Genomic DNA, 18350 nt, shown 5'->3' with positions numbered 1-18350 from the left:
TTCCCTACTAAGAAACCTGAAGAGAAAAAATGTTTTGTAAGTGGGAGAGCAGTATTGTGAAATTGTTTAAAAGTTAAACAAAAAAGTAAGTTTGTGGACTGGTGAAATACAAGTGAATAAGATAATCTTCAGAGATTTCGGTATTTTTCATTTAGGGCCTCCCGATTTTTTTACACTACCATTGAAAACATTGTGGTAGTTGGCATTCAGCTTGCCATTTCTCCAGTTCTTTTTTTATTTTTCTGGTGAAGATAAACTGTAGAGGGAAGGTGAACAGATGTGCTTCATGATTGTGAAAGGGACACTTTTCATTTGTTTTGAGAGAGAGGGAAGTAGAGGCACTTACGAGAGATCAGGGTAGAAGTGATGGGTGTAGTGATGCACTAGCTTAAAATTATTTGGGACAGAATGTTAATCTATGATAATTTAAAAATAATTTTATCCTTGTTCTGGTGTGGAAGCGGTGGTGTTTATACATAAATGTAGCAAAGGAAGGTTGTACAAGCATAATGTGTGAAGCTCTGTAAATTTTGGGCAGTGATTGCTGGCATCATGTCCAGGCTTATTTAGTTTGAATAGAAACATGAGCACATGAACACCAAGAACTTCAGCAGGCAGTGAAGACCATCCTGGAAATATCTGTGATGGGAAAGGTTAGAGGTGTTCTGCATATATAGAAAAAGAGGATATTTAAGAAGGACTAAGACAAAATGCTAGTTTCAAAATAAATCAGCGACTTGAGAAAATTTGGGGTATATGAAGCTATAAAAGTCTGAATAATAACAGTTTCTGAAATGTACAAATGTTCATATGACCTGTGCTAATCCTATCTAGAGGAATGGTAGCAAATAGTATGTGCTCCAGAAACCTGTGCTAGTGATATTGGCCAGATTGTTGGGGCTCATTTATTAGTAGACACTAAGAGAGTAACCTGCATTTGTGTGATCTTCACTGTGCTCTGTTGTGAGTCCCAGCAAACTCCTTCGTGTGAGCCGGGAGGCAAAGAGTTAAAACGTTAGAAGAGTTTTCCTGTGTAATAGCATAGATGATTTCCATGCAGAAATTGAATTTAAGATCTGTGCTGTTGTGAAAGATGGGTTTATCGGGGGGGGGGGGGGGGAAGTTTCCAACCTTTGAGACTGACACGCTAAGTTTGAAAGACCTTCACTTTCATTTAGTGCACTTGGACAATGCAATTAGTGTATTTTTGTCTAATCTTGTAGTCCTAGCAGTTGGTTTATTGTGGAATGGCTTGTGTTCACACAAAACGTTTTCCTTTTTTTTTTTTTTAACTTTTGCGGCTACTGGGTTTTCACTGGCTGTGTTTTTCTTGATCCTAAATACATGATCTGCAGTAAAAATGTTTTTTCTTTATTAGAATTTGTTGCAGAATGTCCAAACAGAATTTAGGCTTTACTTCTCTCTCCTTCTAATTGTTTCCTAATATGTGGGTGTCATACTTCCTTACCTAGTATTTATTGGGAACTACATGTTCAGTTCCCTTGGCCAGTTTTCAGAATTGCGGTCAACATCTGTATGTGAAAAATTACTACAAGGATGAAAGTACTATGATATCTTTAATTGTGCTTATCCCTCAGCAAAAAGAGTGTTGCCTTTTCAAAAGGCTAGCTGTGGCGATTAGCATGTTCTTCAAGGTTATAAATGGAAAAAAAAAAGGGGAGAAAAAAGCCCCTAAAAGAGGCAGTCTCATACTTCTTCAGGGGAATCTCTTCAGTTAAAAACTCCTTTCCTTCCTTTTATGTCTTATATGTGAACCTCACCATTAATCTGAAAGAAACATGAGCAAAAGAATAGCTCACACATGCCCTTAAAAAACCAAACCTAAAGATCAAAATAACAGTACCTTTTAAAATTATTACAGAAAGGACTTTAAACACATTTGTTTGTTTATGATCTTGATTTAAGACCAACCTGTGCTCTTCTTTGAGTAAATATTGAAAAGCTCTTTTAGCTGAAATACTGTACAATTGCATTTTCTTTGAACAGGTACTTTGTGCTGGACTTTGAGACGGGGATTCTGCAGTATTTTGTGAATGAACAAAGTAAAAACCAGAAGCCGCGAGGAACCTTGTCTTTAGCTGGAGCTATAATATCACCCAGCGATGAAGTGCCGCACATGTTGGTGGTGTACTCTGCCAGTGGCGAGATGTACAAGTTGAGAGGTACGGTGCTGCTTAAACTGCCAGCTCTCTCCCATTCCCGCTTCTGCGCCTCTTCTCTCATGTCTAATTTCTCTTTTACTTCCCTGTACTGTCAGAAGCTAGTGGTTATACACCTGTATTGTTACATACTGTATTATAAAACACAGTGGAATGGTAATCTGGAGTTAAAAACGTGACTTTACAATATATAGACTTTCAGGGCTGGAAGATATTTCGAGATGCCTTCTATAAGCTGTTACTGTGGCATTTTGATTCTACAGTATGTCTTCCTTGCTTCTGAAGGAAGAAAAAGCTGCTTTCATTGCTGTTCACAGTACAGTATTTAATTTCTAATATTGTTCTCCTTGGCCACCATCATGCAGATAATTTGCAGTAATGAATCTGCTGAGGGATCAGAGAAGGGAAAAATGCCAATAGAAGGCTCTTGAGATGCTCTGTTCTTGTCAGTCTTGGAATAATTGAGTGCACATTTAACATAAAATGTTGCCTTCCCTTGCTTCCAAATGTAAAAACCCCAATATAAGATATGTAAGAGTTACTTTTAATAGTAGTATTTTTGTTGTTGTTGTTTTTAAAAAGCAATATTCTGGTTCTAAGGTATTTTCAGTGTGGTTGGTTGATCTGGATAGTTTCGTATCAAAGTAGTTTATGAAAAATAAATGAAATTAAAAATGACACGTAATACAGAGTCTTTAAACTTCAAACAAAAATCTAAAATTATGTTAGTTTTTTTCTGACCACAGTTTATCAAGTTAGCTAGCAGGACACAGTATGCAGGAGTCCTCTGTAGTACAGTGCGTTACTGTTTTATCTGTAGAACTGAAACACAAGAACAAACAGGGAGGGTTTCTGTTAAAAATGTTTTAGAATTTGCACAGCTAGAAATGATGAACATTTGTGGTTTCGTTATTATGCTTTTCCAGTCACTTGAGATGACCAAATACTTACAATATGCCGCTTTCAATTTAATGAGATCTGTGAATTTGATTCAAATCAGTAAATAATTTTTATTCTGAGTCAATAACCATTAAAACACTTAATAGCAGAGGAAACAGCAGAGAAAGTAAGAGAAAATATTTATGGAAATTATCCTTTTTGTGTTAGAATTCCTAATTAGGATTGCTGTAGTATTGTTCTGTTTAGAAAAACAGACAAACAAAACACAAAAACCCAGACCGACCTCTCTTCTAAAAATACTTTATTAATATTACACAGGAGCCACCTGATAAAGGCTGCAGACATTTTTTTTCAATAATTTTTAAAGCTGTTTCTCAATGATGTATGGGGAAAGTTGTGGGTTTCATTCTTGTGTGTTTTAAGTTGCATGCGAATGACACATAGGTTTAGAGAAAGATTTAGTTGAACTACATTAAAACAGAAGTACTAAAGTATATGGAGAACTGGTAGCTTGTCTGGTAGCTGATTGACAGCCTGAGTGAAGAGATTTCACTGATTTAAATGCTATGGTGTGGCCCTTGTCCTTCACAGAGAGAGATGAGTAAAGCAAAAATAGATTAAAAATATATTTTAAAAAAGTAATCTTGGGGTGATTCTACTTTTAGTAACACTTGGAGGAGGTAAGCTTCTGAACCTTCTTCATAGTTACCTCTTCCAAATGGCCACAGTATCTTCAGTTGAGTTTTAGACACGTTGTACTGAAGAACTTGCATATACTTAATTTAAGTAGTGTAAATTAGAATTTATAGTGCATCCTAACCAATAAATAATCTCTCTCCTCCTCCCCAACCCTGTCACATTTTCTTCTGAAAAAAAAAGTGTTAGCTTATGTGTGATTCCCAGCATTTTCTTGTTTCTATTCTAGCTGCTGATGCAAAGGAGAAACAATACTGGATAACTCAGCTTCGATCCTGTGCCAAACATCACAAGGAAGGTAATTCTAAGGTAAATAATTAAGAGGGAGAAGTAACAATTATGTTTTAAGTGGTGTAGGTGAAGAACAGCACAATGTGGATGATAGACTGGGTGCTGTAGTTAGTGGGTTGATATTTAGAGGTTTATGAGTAAAAGCAGCAAGTTGTCATTTGTCACTAACTGGAGCGGGTGTAAGATTTAAGATTGGGCAATCTTAATAAACATTGTCCTAGTAATGAGAAATTAATGAAGTGCATTTTGAATGCTGTCAGTACATGGTTAATTGAGTGGCTGGGTCAACAGTTCTAGTATTATCAAGTATTATTAAATACTTGTGTGATGTCCTGATTCGTAGTTAAGTGTTAGGACTGATAGTAGTTTTACTTCATGTTATAAGATTTAATGGTTCTTATTATAGAAGCTTCAGGTAGATGTTAGCAGTGGTCAGTCTTCAACTTCTTTACCAAATCTGAAACAGGTAATCGTATGAATATTTATGTTGTTTATTATATATATTATTTATTTCTCTTTGGAAATTGTCAGAATTTTTGTCCTCAAACAGATAAATTTTTTCACAGGTAAAAAACTGACTTTAAAAGTAATAGAATGATGGGTTGAGTGTGTCCCTTGCCTCCAAGTAGAAATGACATTAATCTGTTTAAATTAGAACACACTTTGATAGTGGGGGATATTAAAAACAAGCAAACAAAAAGCCCTATCAGCCCCCTTCCATTTCTTAAATGGAAATGCTGGAGAGGGGGGAAAGTACTTTTCATAATTTGCTGTTACTTTGTAGAGAATGAACTCAGTGTGACAGAAAGGGACTACGCTGCAGTCTTTTTCTTCTGATGATGGGAAAGGAAAGGGCAAATCAGGGAAGTACAGTGAATAAGTGTTCTAGAGTGGCTGAATAGGAAATATTTGCTAGCTGTTAATAATAATATCTGTATGGGGGAGCCTCAAAGAAAATGAGATGAAAACAAGTTCAAAATAAAAGGAGATGAATGAAAACTGGAGATTATTATGGGATGCTTTAGATGCCAAAAGTGTATATAGATTGTAAAAGTATTTGAAAGGCAAAGTGTTTCTAGAAAGTCTTCACTGAGTGCGAGGCTGTTAAATACAAAGACAGCCTCTGCCACTGGAGATCAAACACGCAATTTTAAGAAACAGGACGGATTTAGAATGGGGAGCATCTTTGTAGACTTGTTCTTCAGTTCTTGCATAGTGACCTACCGCTGCTCTGGCTTTCTTCTAGTTCCTAGGCTCATTGTGCAAGAAAATAAAAGGATTTCCTTGACTGAGAGGTAGTGGGCATACATAACTGAGGAACCAAAGGAATGATTATTTCAGACAGCAGGAGGAGGGTTCTTGCATTTTTCATAGAAGACTGATGAGTTACAGAAACTTGACATAGGATGCTGGAGAATAGATGCATTTGGTTGGTACAGCCAGTCATAGATTTTAATTGGCTTGGATCCATTTAGTATAAAATAGAAAAGCTGAAGAAAACGAAAATATTTTCTTCCTTTTGCATAATTGAGGACAAAAATCTGTATTTTTGAATTTGTTAAAATAGCCCTACCACTGATAGGACTGTCATGATGTGATTTGTTGTTCTACTGGCAGCAGGGCTGGATCTCTCTCTTCCCTCCTCTCATGACACTTTGAGGGCTGTAGAAAATGGTGACCACGAATTGTGTATGTCTCATAGTGCTGTCACAGACAGGCAGATAGTCAAGTGTTTTATGCCTCTGAAGTTTCAACAGGGTCCAAACTCTGCCTTTGGTAACAGGAGTGTTTCTGCATCTGGAAATTTGGAGCCTGAGTATTTGCTCCCAGCTTGTCCTACAGCTTAAACTCACCTTTTGGACAGGAAGAATGAGAGGCAGAAATTTTTTGCTATTTTTTTGGGAGCTGTACACTTAAGAAGCAGGTGGAACAGGAAGTGTAAAATATGCAGCGAGAAATATATTTTATATTATGCAAGTGGGATATAGGTGAGCTGGAGAAACATAATGGGATAAATAAACAAGCAGTGAGAAGGTTCCCAAGAATACCCATGAAGCAACTCTTAGCTGCAAGTCTTTCATATTAGAGAGAGAACATGTTTTTGAAATCTTGAATAGATACCATTGGAAGGAGGTTCATAGGAAAACACAGGAATTTGGAGAATGTTTTTCAAAGCTGAAGCTGTGTCACTATTTCTGTGAAATATTCATAAGGAGAGTATTCCATCTTGAATCAAGATCAGCACCAGTTTCCTTTCTTTGTCAGAGCTGCTGCCTGCTTCAGAATGCTACCGTACGACGTGCTGTCTTTGCTGTCTAAAGCTTCAGGTGGGGACTAGAGTGGTGGAGGAAATTAAGCAGCGCAGTGATTAAAAAAAGAAAAGAAAAAAAAAGTTATATGCTAATGACTAAATGTAGTTGCATCCTAGTGAATGGTCCAAAGGTGAGCTACACAGCTAAAAAGTGGATGTAGCACAAGCTAAGTCTGTCACTTTGTTTTAATTAAACTTTACATCGTAATGATAAAAAAGCAGTAAAAGGATAATGTTCTCTGGCAAATAATTCTTATGCTGTAAGACAGTCTCCATGTTCTTGGTATTCCCATACAAGTCTCATTTTGCTTAATTACAGATTGCTCAACCTTCACAGAGTGCCAAATCATACTGTACTGGAAGAAGGCTTCTATGTCTGGATAGGATTACTGTTTTATAGACTATTCTAAGTGAATATTATTGTATGAATTTTAATTAAAGCATTAGTTGAAGTATAATTCAGTGATATTAAATGCTTCCAAGAAGTGGGCTTTTGCATAGTTTTTGTGGTAACTTCCAAGAATAATTTTATATACATAATTTTTCACAAGCTTGTTAGTTCTTCTCTTTCATACCCCTTTTTTCTTGGCTGTTTAATGATGGTGATTGTAAAAGCACTACTAAAAACAAACACGGGAGCTTTTATACCAGCTCTTAACTCCGATGTGTGGATCAGTCCCCTTCAGTCAGGACGTATAACCTTTGTATTTTTCAGTGTGTATCAGAAATGTGGCAGGGAACAGAAACTTTTATCTTGTGGAATAGCTTCTGTCTTAAATTGTGCCCAGATGGGAACTTTCAGCTTAGGTTTGCTCTAGAATGAGAAGGTGGACTCCCTCTTGTTCCAGCTTCTGGTTTGGAGCTGCACAGGTGAGCTGCTGAAAATGGTGTGGTTTCATATTTTAGCTGAACTCATCTGCTGATTCCCTGCAGCTGGAAATGACAGCCCAATTCCCTTCCTTCTGCTGCCACCCTTTGCATGGGCTCTGCTCTGTTTCTGGTCCTGTGGTAGCTCAGGCATCAGAAACAGAAAAACAGCATCCTCCTAAAAAGGACTTGGTTACCTGACCAGCTCGCTGAGGAATCCAGTGGGAAAGCTGGACTCTGCTTCCAGCAGCCCGTGGTAAAGCCCTGCTCTGCTCCTTCTCTTGGATGGAGGATGGCTGAAATGCATCTGGCCAAAACCTAACCTTTCTCTGGTTTAGTCTGAGGCTTCATATTTAAAATTGAGCCAGCCTAATGACTGCATGCCTCTGCGAGAGACTATCCTGCTCTCTTTCCCCTCAAGCAGTGCTCCTGTGCACATCAAACTTCTTTCCCTTTGAGCAAGTTCACTTTTCCCACCTCTGGTATGCTTGCCTGCTTCCTCCTCTCGTCCTATCCTGTCTTCCCCTGAAGCCAACTAAAGAATGGTGCCTCTAATTAAAACATGCTTTGGAAATCCTTACAGTCGTGAGGCTGAGAAGGAGGCAGTGCTTGGCTGTAGGTATGTGTGTGTTTGACACGTTTTTTCCCTCCCTTTAGAAGCTGCATGAAGGTAAGAGTTGCTCACAGCTCTCTGCTTTCAAAATCTTTCTACAGAGATGGAAAAATTGTGTTTATGACTGAACATGAGCTTGCTCAAATGATTCTTGACAAAGAAAAGGATTTATGATGGAATGATTATCATAGTCTTTTGCTTAAAAGCATACACAAGTATTGCCTTACTGAAGATGGTGAAATACTGTAATATTCTGTCAGAAAAGTTAGTACCATAGATGATGCTTTACACAAATGCGTAAAGCCGGTCCCTTTGCAGTGCTGAAGTTTGGATGTTATGTAGATTCAGTCATTTACATCTTAATATTTGCGAATGACCATAACGTAAATTAAGCAGATCTCTGTCCGTGTTTTTCTTTTTTCAGCATCTGTTTACTTAGGATGCATTGGAAAAGAAGTAGACAGGAAATAAAATACTGAATGGTGATATCTCAAAATTGTAATTACTTTCTGATAGTATGTGACTTCTCATTGCTCTAAAGCTGTGTGCAGGGATGGGTTCTGTGCTATATATATATATGCAGAGGAGTAAAGGAATGTCACTTCAGTATTTATTATTCTGTAGAAAACATCTGTGGCACAGTGCCTGTGAAAACGATGATTATCAGCCATAAACAGATACGACAGTTCACTTCAGAAATTAGTTTATTGATCTCTGGAACATTGCATTTACTTTCCAAAATAAACAAAACTGCTTCTGGTAAATGGTGGAAAACACTTCAGCTTCTTTGTGAGCAGGAGGGGCAATCTCCAGGGAGAATGAGTCATGAAAACATTAGTACAGTTGAAACTTGCTGTTCTACAGTTACATTATTTTAATTGTTAGGAGTTTTGATATCCAGATGGAAGCATTCATTATGCTGCTTTTTATCTTGGAGATGGACAGTCTACTAAAATAAAACTCTTAACCCAAATCTATGTTAGCTAAGCATACTTTAGCTAGCTTTAGGTCATAAACCCAAGATGAACACAAGTTACAAATGAATCTTTTATTAGCTTCTTTATTATTCTTTTATTAGTTTCATTTTATTAGCAGGCAGACTGTTGGAGCAATGGTAAAGTGTAGCCTCAGGAAAGAATATTTGTAATCCTTTTGGGATGCTTCAGCCTGTAGATTTCTTGACTCATTATTGGCACCATGCATTACTAATTGTTGAAGAGCTTATGTCTGCCTTTCATCAGACTTTTCACTATCTTTTTATTTATTTATTTGCAAACCAGAAAGCAGTAGGACCAAAGAAAATAAGATACGATGGTAGAGGGGCAAATCAGTCATACCAGCAGTGCCAGGGGGAAGAACAGGGGATTAGGAATAAAGATCCATTGGTTACTGTCATTGCTCTGATTTCCTGAGAGAGTGACTTTAATGCCTGTTGTAGTGTGATGTGTAATTAGAGTGCTTTTAGCTGTGGAAAACATCACATAGGTTTTAACATTTTCACAAAATAGGGACATTTTGATTTTTGCACAGCTGTGTATCAGTGCAAAAGAGATGCTTGTCATTCCCAGTGTTTAATCTGAAGAAGTTCTGCGGAAAAAGGAGTCAGGTATTTGGCTGGAACATAGGTGTTGACAGTCTGTTGTGAAATTCAGAAGTGCCTAAGGGGCTGAGTGCGTCATTCCTGGAGAGGCCTCTCCTGGCAGTGAAAGGAAGAAGCTATCTCAAGAAATCGCCTACTGCCTCCATCTTCTTGGACAGAGGAGGCACAGTGCTCTGCTGCTGTTCTTGGTGGCATTGAGGAGCGGAGTCCCACTTCGAAAAGTTTTCAGTGGTTGTAGAAAATCTCCTGCAGACATTCCTGCGTTTTGTGTGTGACTGCTTTTGCAAGCTGTAAGTTGGAACTTTTTTCATTTATCATGGGACCTTGCCTAGGGATAAGGGTAGCCAGAGGTCCTGGTGCTGAGTTCATTTAGGGTTTCTGTGTTACAGACATCCTCTCAAGAATGATCTCAAATTAGACGCTAGAGCATTTGTGTTGTGGGCTGGTGGAGTTTTCTGGCATGTTGGTTAGAAATGTTAGGTCACTAGATCGATGAAGGGTATAAAGGGACAGAAAATGAAGAGGAGAGGAAAACTTGCTTATAGTCCTGTAGGAACCGTTGGAACCAATGTATTTGCCTCTGATATTTGGCACAAACTGTGGCTGTATGTGCGAATTCAAGATTGCAAATTTTCCCGACTCAGTGAGCTGCAGGATTGCTAACTATCTTGTGCTGAGAGGGGAAGGAGAAGGCTCTGGGAGAGGCTCACTGGCAGAGGTGGTCTTGTCCTAGAGCTTGTCATAGCGCTACTGCAGGACAAGACATGCAGCTGAATGTCAGGCGTGCCAGGCAGTGTGATATGGTCAGCCCTTGCCAGGCTGTGAGCTTCTGTACATAGAGATTGGGGGTTACAGTGTGCCTGTAGCAGGACAGCCTTCTTGAGCACCACTTGCTACTGAAACTGTAGATGGGCTGTGTTCTTCCCGATTTTTCTCTCCTGACCCACTGATTTGCAAGCTCCACGCCCTAAATGACTGTCGACCAAAACCAGTTGCTGTAAGCTGCCACGTACCTTTGCAAAACTTAATGAAAAGCTGTCTTAAATGCACTGTGGTCCCATGGGTTGTTTATTCTGCCTCAAGTCACAGTTTAGGAATGTGGTTGATGTAGCCCAGTGAGTTGTGATATGAACTACAGCAAATCTTGCAGGAAAAAAAAATCTAAGCTGGATTAAGAGACTCCTAAAATGATGGGTGTATCTGTTTATTGGAAATTTCATTGTTACTCATTTGTCATAAAAAGCCAATTGAAGATGGCTCAGCTTGCTAACAGCTTTTGTACAAATAGTTCACTATCAGATTTATGACTCCTGAGTGTAAGTGGGGTTTGGTGAAAGGCATATTTTGTTAGGGGATGTGATGACAGAAAATGTGAGGTGTGAGCTGCAGTCAGGGGTTCTGTTGTGATCTGTAGGTCAGCTGCAGATAGTTCACTGCAGTTTGAAACAGTGTCTTGAGGAAAAAATAGCATTGAGTTGCCAAATTGTATAAACGATGTAGATGTTAACTTAAAATATAGGTGCATTTGAATTTATGAACATGTGTCTCAAAGTATGCAGGTTAAATGAGGTTATTTTGGCAGCCATTTTTTCTGAAAGCTAACTTTCTCCTAGAATTCCTTCTCGATTCTTTATTTAAACGGAAACAGTGCATGGATTTTTCCATATTTGTTTTATGTTACGTTTGTTATTTGCAGATCTATAATTCTACTCCCACCCTTCTAAGAAAATCAGAACACAATAAAACTTCACTTCTCACAGAATGTTGTTTTCTTTCAAGCAAAAATAATGACTAAACTCACTGGTTTACATTGCTGCTGTTTATCTGACTTGTAGGATCAATTTGGCTATATGAAGGTGCAGTAATTTATATCTGATATTGTGATCCCATGATAGAATGTCAGTGATTCTCCAAAGTTTTAATTCTAAAAACAAATTAGCTTTTATGAAACTGAAAGGTAAGGTGATCTTATGTCGAATAGAACCAAACTTATCTTGTTCTTCCTCTGCACCCTACATTTATTGTAGAAGTATTCTGATGCTACTCAGTTTAAAAAATAAACATCAGTAAGTATATTCTGCTTTTATATACTAGGGATACCCTTCTTCTGTGAAACTTCTATTTTAAAAAGGAAATTCAATCACACCCAGTTTCCCTCATCCCCTTCCTTCTCCCAGATACCTTTTCCTCGGGCTCTTATTTTAATTGGAGTTATGTCTAAGTAATGCTCTTTCCCATGGAAGATGAATTAAAAACCTGGCAACCTTCTGTGCCCTTCTGACAAATTCTACTCCCTGTGCTTTTTTTTTTTTTGCCTTAGAGTCAAATCCAGTTTTAATGTAATTGTGAATTATCAGCCAGGTTGGATAGGTTTTGAATGTCTGATTCTGCAGATGCTTTTTATTATAATCTTACTAGTCATGATAGTAAAGAATGTGTTTGTTGCAAAAGCAGATCGTCGTTCTTGGAAGTGTTTGTAAAAGTAAGTCAAGACCAATGGAATAATGCTTGTTTCTATGAGTATGACAGCTTTTTGCATGCTGGGAAAGTGATAACCCATTTTTTAAACCTTCAAATCCCTCAAGAAGTCTGAAGTCTAGTTCTGAGTGGGAGTGGCAGAGGGACCATGTAACTTATTTCACTCTTCCTTCTTGGCAGTGCCAGATAATCTGCCCTGTCATTTATGTTATTCTGTTTCAGTTTTAACCTTACAAATGCAATCAGCAGTTTAAATAGAAGGGAAAAGCTTTTTTATATTGTGCTTTTATATGATAACCCATGGTGCTCTAGTGCACACCTGAGCTTGATGAAAAATTGCTGTCCTAAAGACCTCCAGGAAAAACTGTTTGAGGGCTCCAGAAAACAAACCAAGATGGCAGCACTGACAAACAGATATGAACAGAGAAAGTTCTTGAATGTTCAGGCTGATTTTATAGGTTGTATGTTAAGATTATTCACACTGCAGATACTGTTGGAGATTTATTTCTGGCCTTTTTTGGATTTAGGGTTTATCCCAAGCTTACTCCAAAATGTGTTGGCTGTTTAAGCCATGTTTTGTTTTAAATGGTAACGTTAAATTGGTGTGTGGATTTGCCTTGCCAAAATTGCAGTCCCTCTGATGTTGAAAATAGCACTGCACTGTTTCAGAAGTTCATCAGGTGAAAGCATTAAGATTTTTTTTTTTCTTCCTTGCTTTTCACACCAGTTTCATGAGTTATAGGCCAGTTGCTCCATTAAAAATATTTGTTGGCGCTGTTATTACTCCGTCTGCAAAATTCTCTCTGATCTTTCCTAGAAGATATGGTTGTAAGAACTTAGCAACATGTTAATATGTAAGAGTTTCGTGAAGCTTTTTGCGAAGGCCAGTTTCTGACAATCCAAGAAACACAGGCAGTGACCACAGTGTTTCCAAGAAGATCCCTGCTGAGCAACACAGATGGTTCAGAAGGAGTAAATTGGTACTGAGCACAGTTACATCTCCAGATTTAATTTGTGAGGAAAGTAGAAAAGTGCAGATCTATAGCCTGGATTGTAAATTATTTACTTGTGTAAAGATACTAATATCAACATCCCATTGCTTGTTCTAGAGCGTTTCATCACGAAGTAGAAGCTCATCTCTGCTGCCGCCTGGAACAGTTAATTCCGCATCTCCTAGTGGCCAGAAACATATGAATCAAAGTGGGCCAACTGTTGTGACCATCACGCATCACAAATCACCTGCAGCTGCTCGAAGAGCGAAGAGCCAGCGTTCTGGTCAACTCCATGAAGTCAGAGAGGTAAGAGATAAAAATCTGCTGTTTTCCCATAACTTCTAAATGCATATTTTACTTTAGAATAAGCAATCAAGTCTGACAAATTAACAGGTCTCTTTGTTTCCTACTTCATGTTTGACTGCTTTGTTTTGCTTCTCATGCTGAGCAAAAGGCCGTCTTTAGTTCTGATTCAGCTTAAAATATGGTATACACAGGCTGTTTTATGCTGATGTTAAAATTGGTGTGTGCACATGCTTAAAAGAGGATGTAGGTTGGCCACCACTCCCAGACTTTGCCATGGTGCTGCTGTGCTGGAGGAGCATCTCCTTTAAGCTGGATGTAGCAAAACCGTTCAGATTGGAAAGAGGGCCCTGAAGCATTTAAATGTAACAAGAAAAAAACAACTTGAGTAAGTCTGATGAATGAATGTGAAAGAAGGCACAGCTCTCCACTCTCAGCAGTTTCCTTCTATATGGCTATAGCCTTCACTTTGTTGTCAAGTTTCTGTTGCTGGCTTTGTGATGGAAGAGTGCTTTCTCTGTATTAAACACATAGAAAGCAAACAAGAAAGCCTGTTTCTTTCAAAGCATGTTAGCCATGGTTTGAGAAGTATAACTTGTATACTGATTTAGACCTATCTTCCAGGCAACAAAAACAGTACAGAGTTTCAAGCTTAGATAATATGGCAGACTTTCACAGAAATCGCTTTCATGTTTTTCATCCCTTGTTATTTTTGCTTTGTCTAAATGTCTTGCTGTTCTCTAAGAGTGCCTTTGTAGGTCCCCATACCAAAAAACCTGTTGTCAGCCTAGCTGCTTTAAAGCATTGTTTTAACACATGGGTTTAAAATACCTACCCCAGACATTCAAGTTGCAGTATCAAGAGTCTCCTTTTAAGTTCACACTCCCTAAATGTTTCATAAATGGAGACCTTTGATATTAAGAATCTGAACAAATTCTTAGTGCGTGCACACAGTGGAGACTCAAATTACACATCTGGATGAAGAACACTTGTTTTTATTCTAGTAACATTAAAAGTGAAAACTTCCCTTGTATCCTCTATTGTATTAACAAAAGTCATTCCTTGCTCTGAGTGCGCTGTCTGAATGTCACCCACGTTTTCTTTACATTATAGAAAACACACGTTATGTGTGTTTTGTGAGGATATTTTGTCTTTGCCTACCAATCATCTCCCTCAAGTATACCTTACTAAATGTATTTGCTCTCGTAGGTTGAATTCAGAGTGTACCTTAAACCTATTAATAAAATAAACAGTGCAAGCTGTCGCAGCCTTGTCAAATGAAGCTGCATAAGACTGGAAGGAATTTAAAAGAGAGAATTAGTGTATGTGCTGATGTGTGTGTTGAGAAGGGAAGAAGCCAACACATGAAAAGAACTACACTTGGGAAGGAAGAAATAAATACTAGCCTATAGTAAAACAGAGAATAAGTGGCTAGGCATCATCCCTGCAGAAAAGGGCTGGGGGCTGCTGTCTCATTTGTTTGCGGTGTATTGTGGTCTGATGTCATTCCAAAAAGGTAAATATTCCAGGATCTGTAATCATGGAAGATAATTATTTTGCTATGTTTGATGTAAGTGATATCTCAGCTGTAGCACCAAATCTGGAGAGGGCTGCAATAAAAAAAAAAGAGCTTAGGCATTGAACATATGGTAATGATTGAAGGTTAAAAGAAAGGAGTATTTTTCAGGGAGGGAAAATGGTTCTAAGATAAACAGTGCTTAAGAAAATTTTAGACGGTGATGTGTGAACTCTGCCTTTTTTGTATTGAATTTTGTTGTTTGTTTGTTTTGGTGTGCTGCTGCTTAAAGAAGAGCATTTCAGTAGAAAAATCAGTCCTTCTGCCCTCTTTCCCAGTCTCATGTTAAAAGTGGCTGCTTGACTGATCTTGTTTCCATCTTATGGAAGGCTAAGTCTGTTTTTCCAGATTAAGGAAGCAGATAGATTTCATTTCAATGGCATGCTCTGTGCATTTCCTTCTGCCCTCTTTTCCAGAGTGAATGCAATATACGTGGGTATGTGCTGCCTGTTTTTTCAGGGAATAGTCTTTTTCCCTATATGAGTCAATGGGGACTTAGATCCCTTGTTAAACTTAGGAATAAAGAGATGGATCCAGAGACCTTCAGAAAAGTAGACTTAAATCTGTTCTAGTCCCTTTTTTTCAGTCTGAGGCAAGGAGAAATAGGAAGTAAATCCCCTCCTCAACACCCAAATCTTTGCTTTTTATTTGGAAGTTGTTTGGTATGATTTGGATGAAGGGAAGAGACTGCAAAAGGATTATAGATCTGTGTTAGTATTACCCTTATAGAATGAAGTTACTAAAGTTTTGACATGGAAATAAGCTTATTTTATTGTACTATAAATAGGAGTACATTGACTAACTTTACCGCTTGTAAAATGCAGTAGTTGAGTCAATAGAAAGAGTTTACATGCTTCTGGAAAATGAGAAGAACCATGTATTTTTATATTTTAAAACAATGTTGTGGTAATACTACAATATTGTATAGGAAATCTGTGAAAAACAGGAATGTTGCAAAAGGGGCATCCTTCACTTGAGACATATGTTCTTCACTAGCTTGGAAAATGTCCCTGGGAAGTGCTGAACTTGAAATTGCCACTCAGTTCTGGACTGGTTTTTCTTGCTTTTGCCATGTTATTTGGAAACAGTGAAGCGTATCTGCATGTTGTAAATAGGACAAAATGTACTCCTATGTTTGATGTAATGCAATAATATTTGGTAATACATGGTTGTTCTTTTTCCCCTTTTTTTGCTTTCATTGTTTGTTATGGCTGAGTATTTTTTTTTTTGACAGTGTAGAGAATTTTAGTATAAAATGGACTATAGCAAAGAGGTCTATTTAGCACCAAACTGATGTGCAAAATTCTGTGAAGGTGGTGAAAGCAACTGCATAGGTCTCCAAAATGACACATGCAAGAAGTGCTTCTATTGTGAAGTTAGAACTTTACCTTTTTAAAAAATTTTGGTAAGTTAAAATTGAGCCTGAATGTGGAGCTTTTGACTGCTATAAAAACTTAGCTTTTAGCACTCGAGCTACTTATGCATAGCATTGAATTAAAAAGGAGCATTACTTTTCATCATAATGTATTGTTTCTGTTGAAAATAATATTGCTCTCTTAAATCAGATTTTTCCTTATATTAACTTGATATTAATAGTCTAGTCTGTACTGATTTATGGAATGTTATATCAAAATTAAATTCACCGTACATTAATTTGGGAGAGCTGATCTGCTATGTGTTGTGTTTTATGCAGAATTCTTCATGGTCCTACCTCTTTATTTAGTCCATAAATTATCATTAAAGGGGTGCTTTCAACTGATTATTTTTTTAGTAAGTGTTTTTATGGTAACCTAAGTGTGTGTCATCTTGAAAATGAATTTTGTTTTTTAAACTATGCATATTATTATCCTCTTAGCAATTTGTGATAAGAGTTATGCTTGCAGAATTCTTTACTGCAGGTGGTTAAAATTAACTGGAACATAAAGCCAAGTGGCCACATCACACTTCCTATTAAATTTTACTTATCACTGAACTGAATAATAGTGGCACACTTCATCTAGAAATGGTGTTTGTTTTGGCTGAGAAAGTCTGAATGTTGTATGACCTCTCTCAGTGTTACTGTTGGTTGTAAAGAGACAAGAATTGCAGAATGGGAACGTTTTGTAGTAACTTACATTAAAGCTTTACAGAAGTTTAGAGAAATTAAATGGAGTTAACCAAAAGACCTCTTTTTTTCATAATTTTACAAAGTTGGTAGAGGAGATCCCTTTGAAGTGTGTTTGTTACGACTTTTGGTACTCTGCAGTGGACTAGTTACCAGCCTGTGTTTCTGAACGCTTCTGGTACAGTGAGATCCAGATTTCATGGAGCCTTCACCAGTGTGACATCTATTTTATGTGCCAGTGGGTAGGTCCAGAATTTGGAAAGGACTGCTTTTTGGGTAGATGTCAGTCCTACTGCTCCTTGCATGTCCTTTGCCATATATAAACATGGTTACTGCTTGATTCCTGCAGGGATTATGCAACTAGATGATAGTTCTTTGCTTCCTCCCTTACCATATAGGAAGATCTAGGACTTGCACCTGGGGTGTTGTGGAGTGAGGTTTATCTGCAATTCTGTAGGGCTGCAGTTGACCAATTTTGTGTGGTTACTACGAGCAAGAGATGATTCTAAAACACTTTGGGGATTTTCAAGCGAGATGTGAACGTCTTCAGGTTGCTCTATATTTGGATAGCAAAACTAGGAACTGTGACTAGCTATTGGTAGAGGAAAAGGATGCTGTTTTCTGTGGAGAACTGTTTGTTACAGAATTATAGCACTCCACAGGCAGCATTGTAGGTGAAAAAGCAGGTGCAGTACTTAAACCACTCGGGGAAGCTTTCAGACATGCAGGACTTCCACGTACGTATGTGAACACACAAAGACACCAAACTGTGAATATGTTAATGGTAAAACTTTATAATCAGTGTTTAAGATGGTAGTAGGGGAAAGACTGATGATTTTTGTTCCATGACAAATTTTACTTTTCAGCTTTGAATATGTCAAGTTTTTTGCTTTTTATTTCATTTTTATCCTCCTTTTATTTCTCTGGAAGTATAAAAATTACATGAAAGTATATAAAAAGATCAGTGGCTAAGATCAATCTAACGCCAATTCTAGCAAAAAGAATGCTGTAGCTCTTACTGTTTGGCATAGTGTTGAGGTTATGTGAGGGTGTGTGATAAGGGCGCATGTAGAAGAAAAGATTCAGATCCTTGAACATCATGTATAAACAGTGTGAAGTATACACATTTTAAAATATCCTGTTAATAATTGAAGCGTTTTTGAAAGTGTATGTAAAATTATGATTAGTTTGATAAACGTCTGTGTAAGTAGGGAGAAGAGCAGTTGCTTTCACTGACAGTTCTCATCTTGATCTTAGAATGTGGGAAGAGGAGAGCTAGCTTTGTGACAAAGATGACCTTCAGGACTGCATGGCTAATAAATATTTGCTTTTAGAAGATGAAAATTTTGTCATCGTGTTCACCTAACTGAGAGGCGTGGATGTAGGATGAACTGCTAAACTATGATAACCTCAGTCTTTCTGGCCTAGACATTCAGGTG

General features: G+C 37.7%; 1 protein-coding gene across 1 annotated transcript in view; it reads left to right on the top strand.

Annotated features, from left to right (window-relative positions):
* Nucleotides 1-18350, top strand: part of LOC104545735 (oxysterol-binding protein-related protein 10-like) — a gene marked incomplete at its 3' end in the record, with an annotated part of 86094 nt that overhangs the window by 27259 nt on the left and 40485 nt on the right. The window contains exons 2-4 of the mRNA XM_010190945.1: nt 2008-2183; nt 4006-4085; nt 13046-13234. Coding sequence (XP_010189247.1) covers nt 2008-2183; nt 4006-4085; nt 13046-13234 — 445 coding nt within the window. The remainder of the gene's footprint in view (nt 1-2007; nt 2184-4005; nt 4086-13045; nt 13235-18350) is intronic.

Source organism: Mesitornis unicolor, unplaced genomic scaffold (assembly GCF_000695765.1).
Source record: "Mesitornis unicolor isolate BGI_N332 unplaced genomic scaffold, ASM69576v1 scaffold20050, whole genome shotgun sequence".
Classification (NCBI taxonomy): Eukaryota; Metazoa; Chordata; class Aves; order Mesitornithiformes; family Mesitornithidae; genus Mesitornis; species Mesitornis unicolor.
The sequence above is the reverse complement of the archived record's forward strand: the minus strand, read 5'-3'. Positions and strand labels throughout refer to the sequence as shown.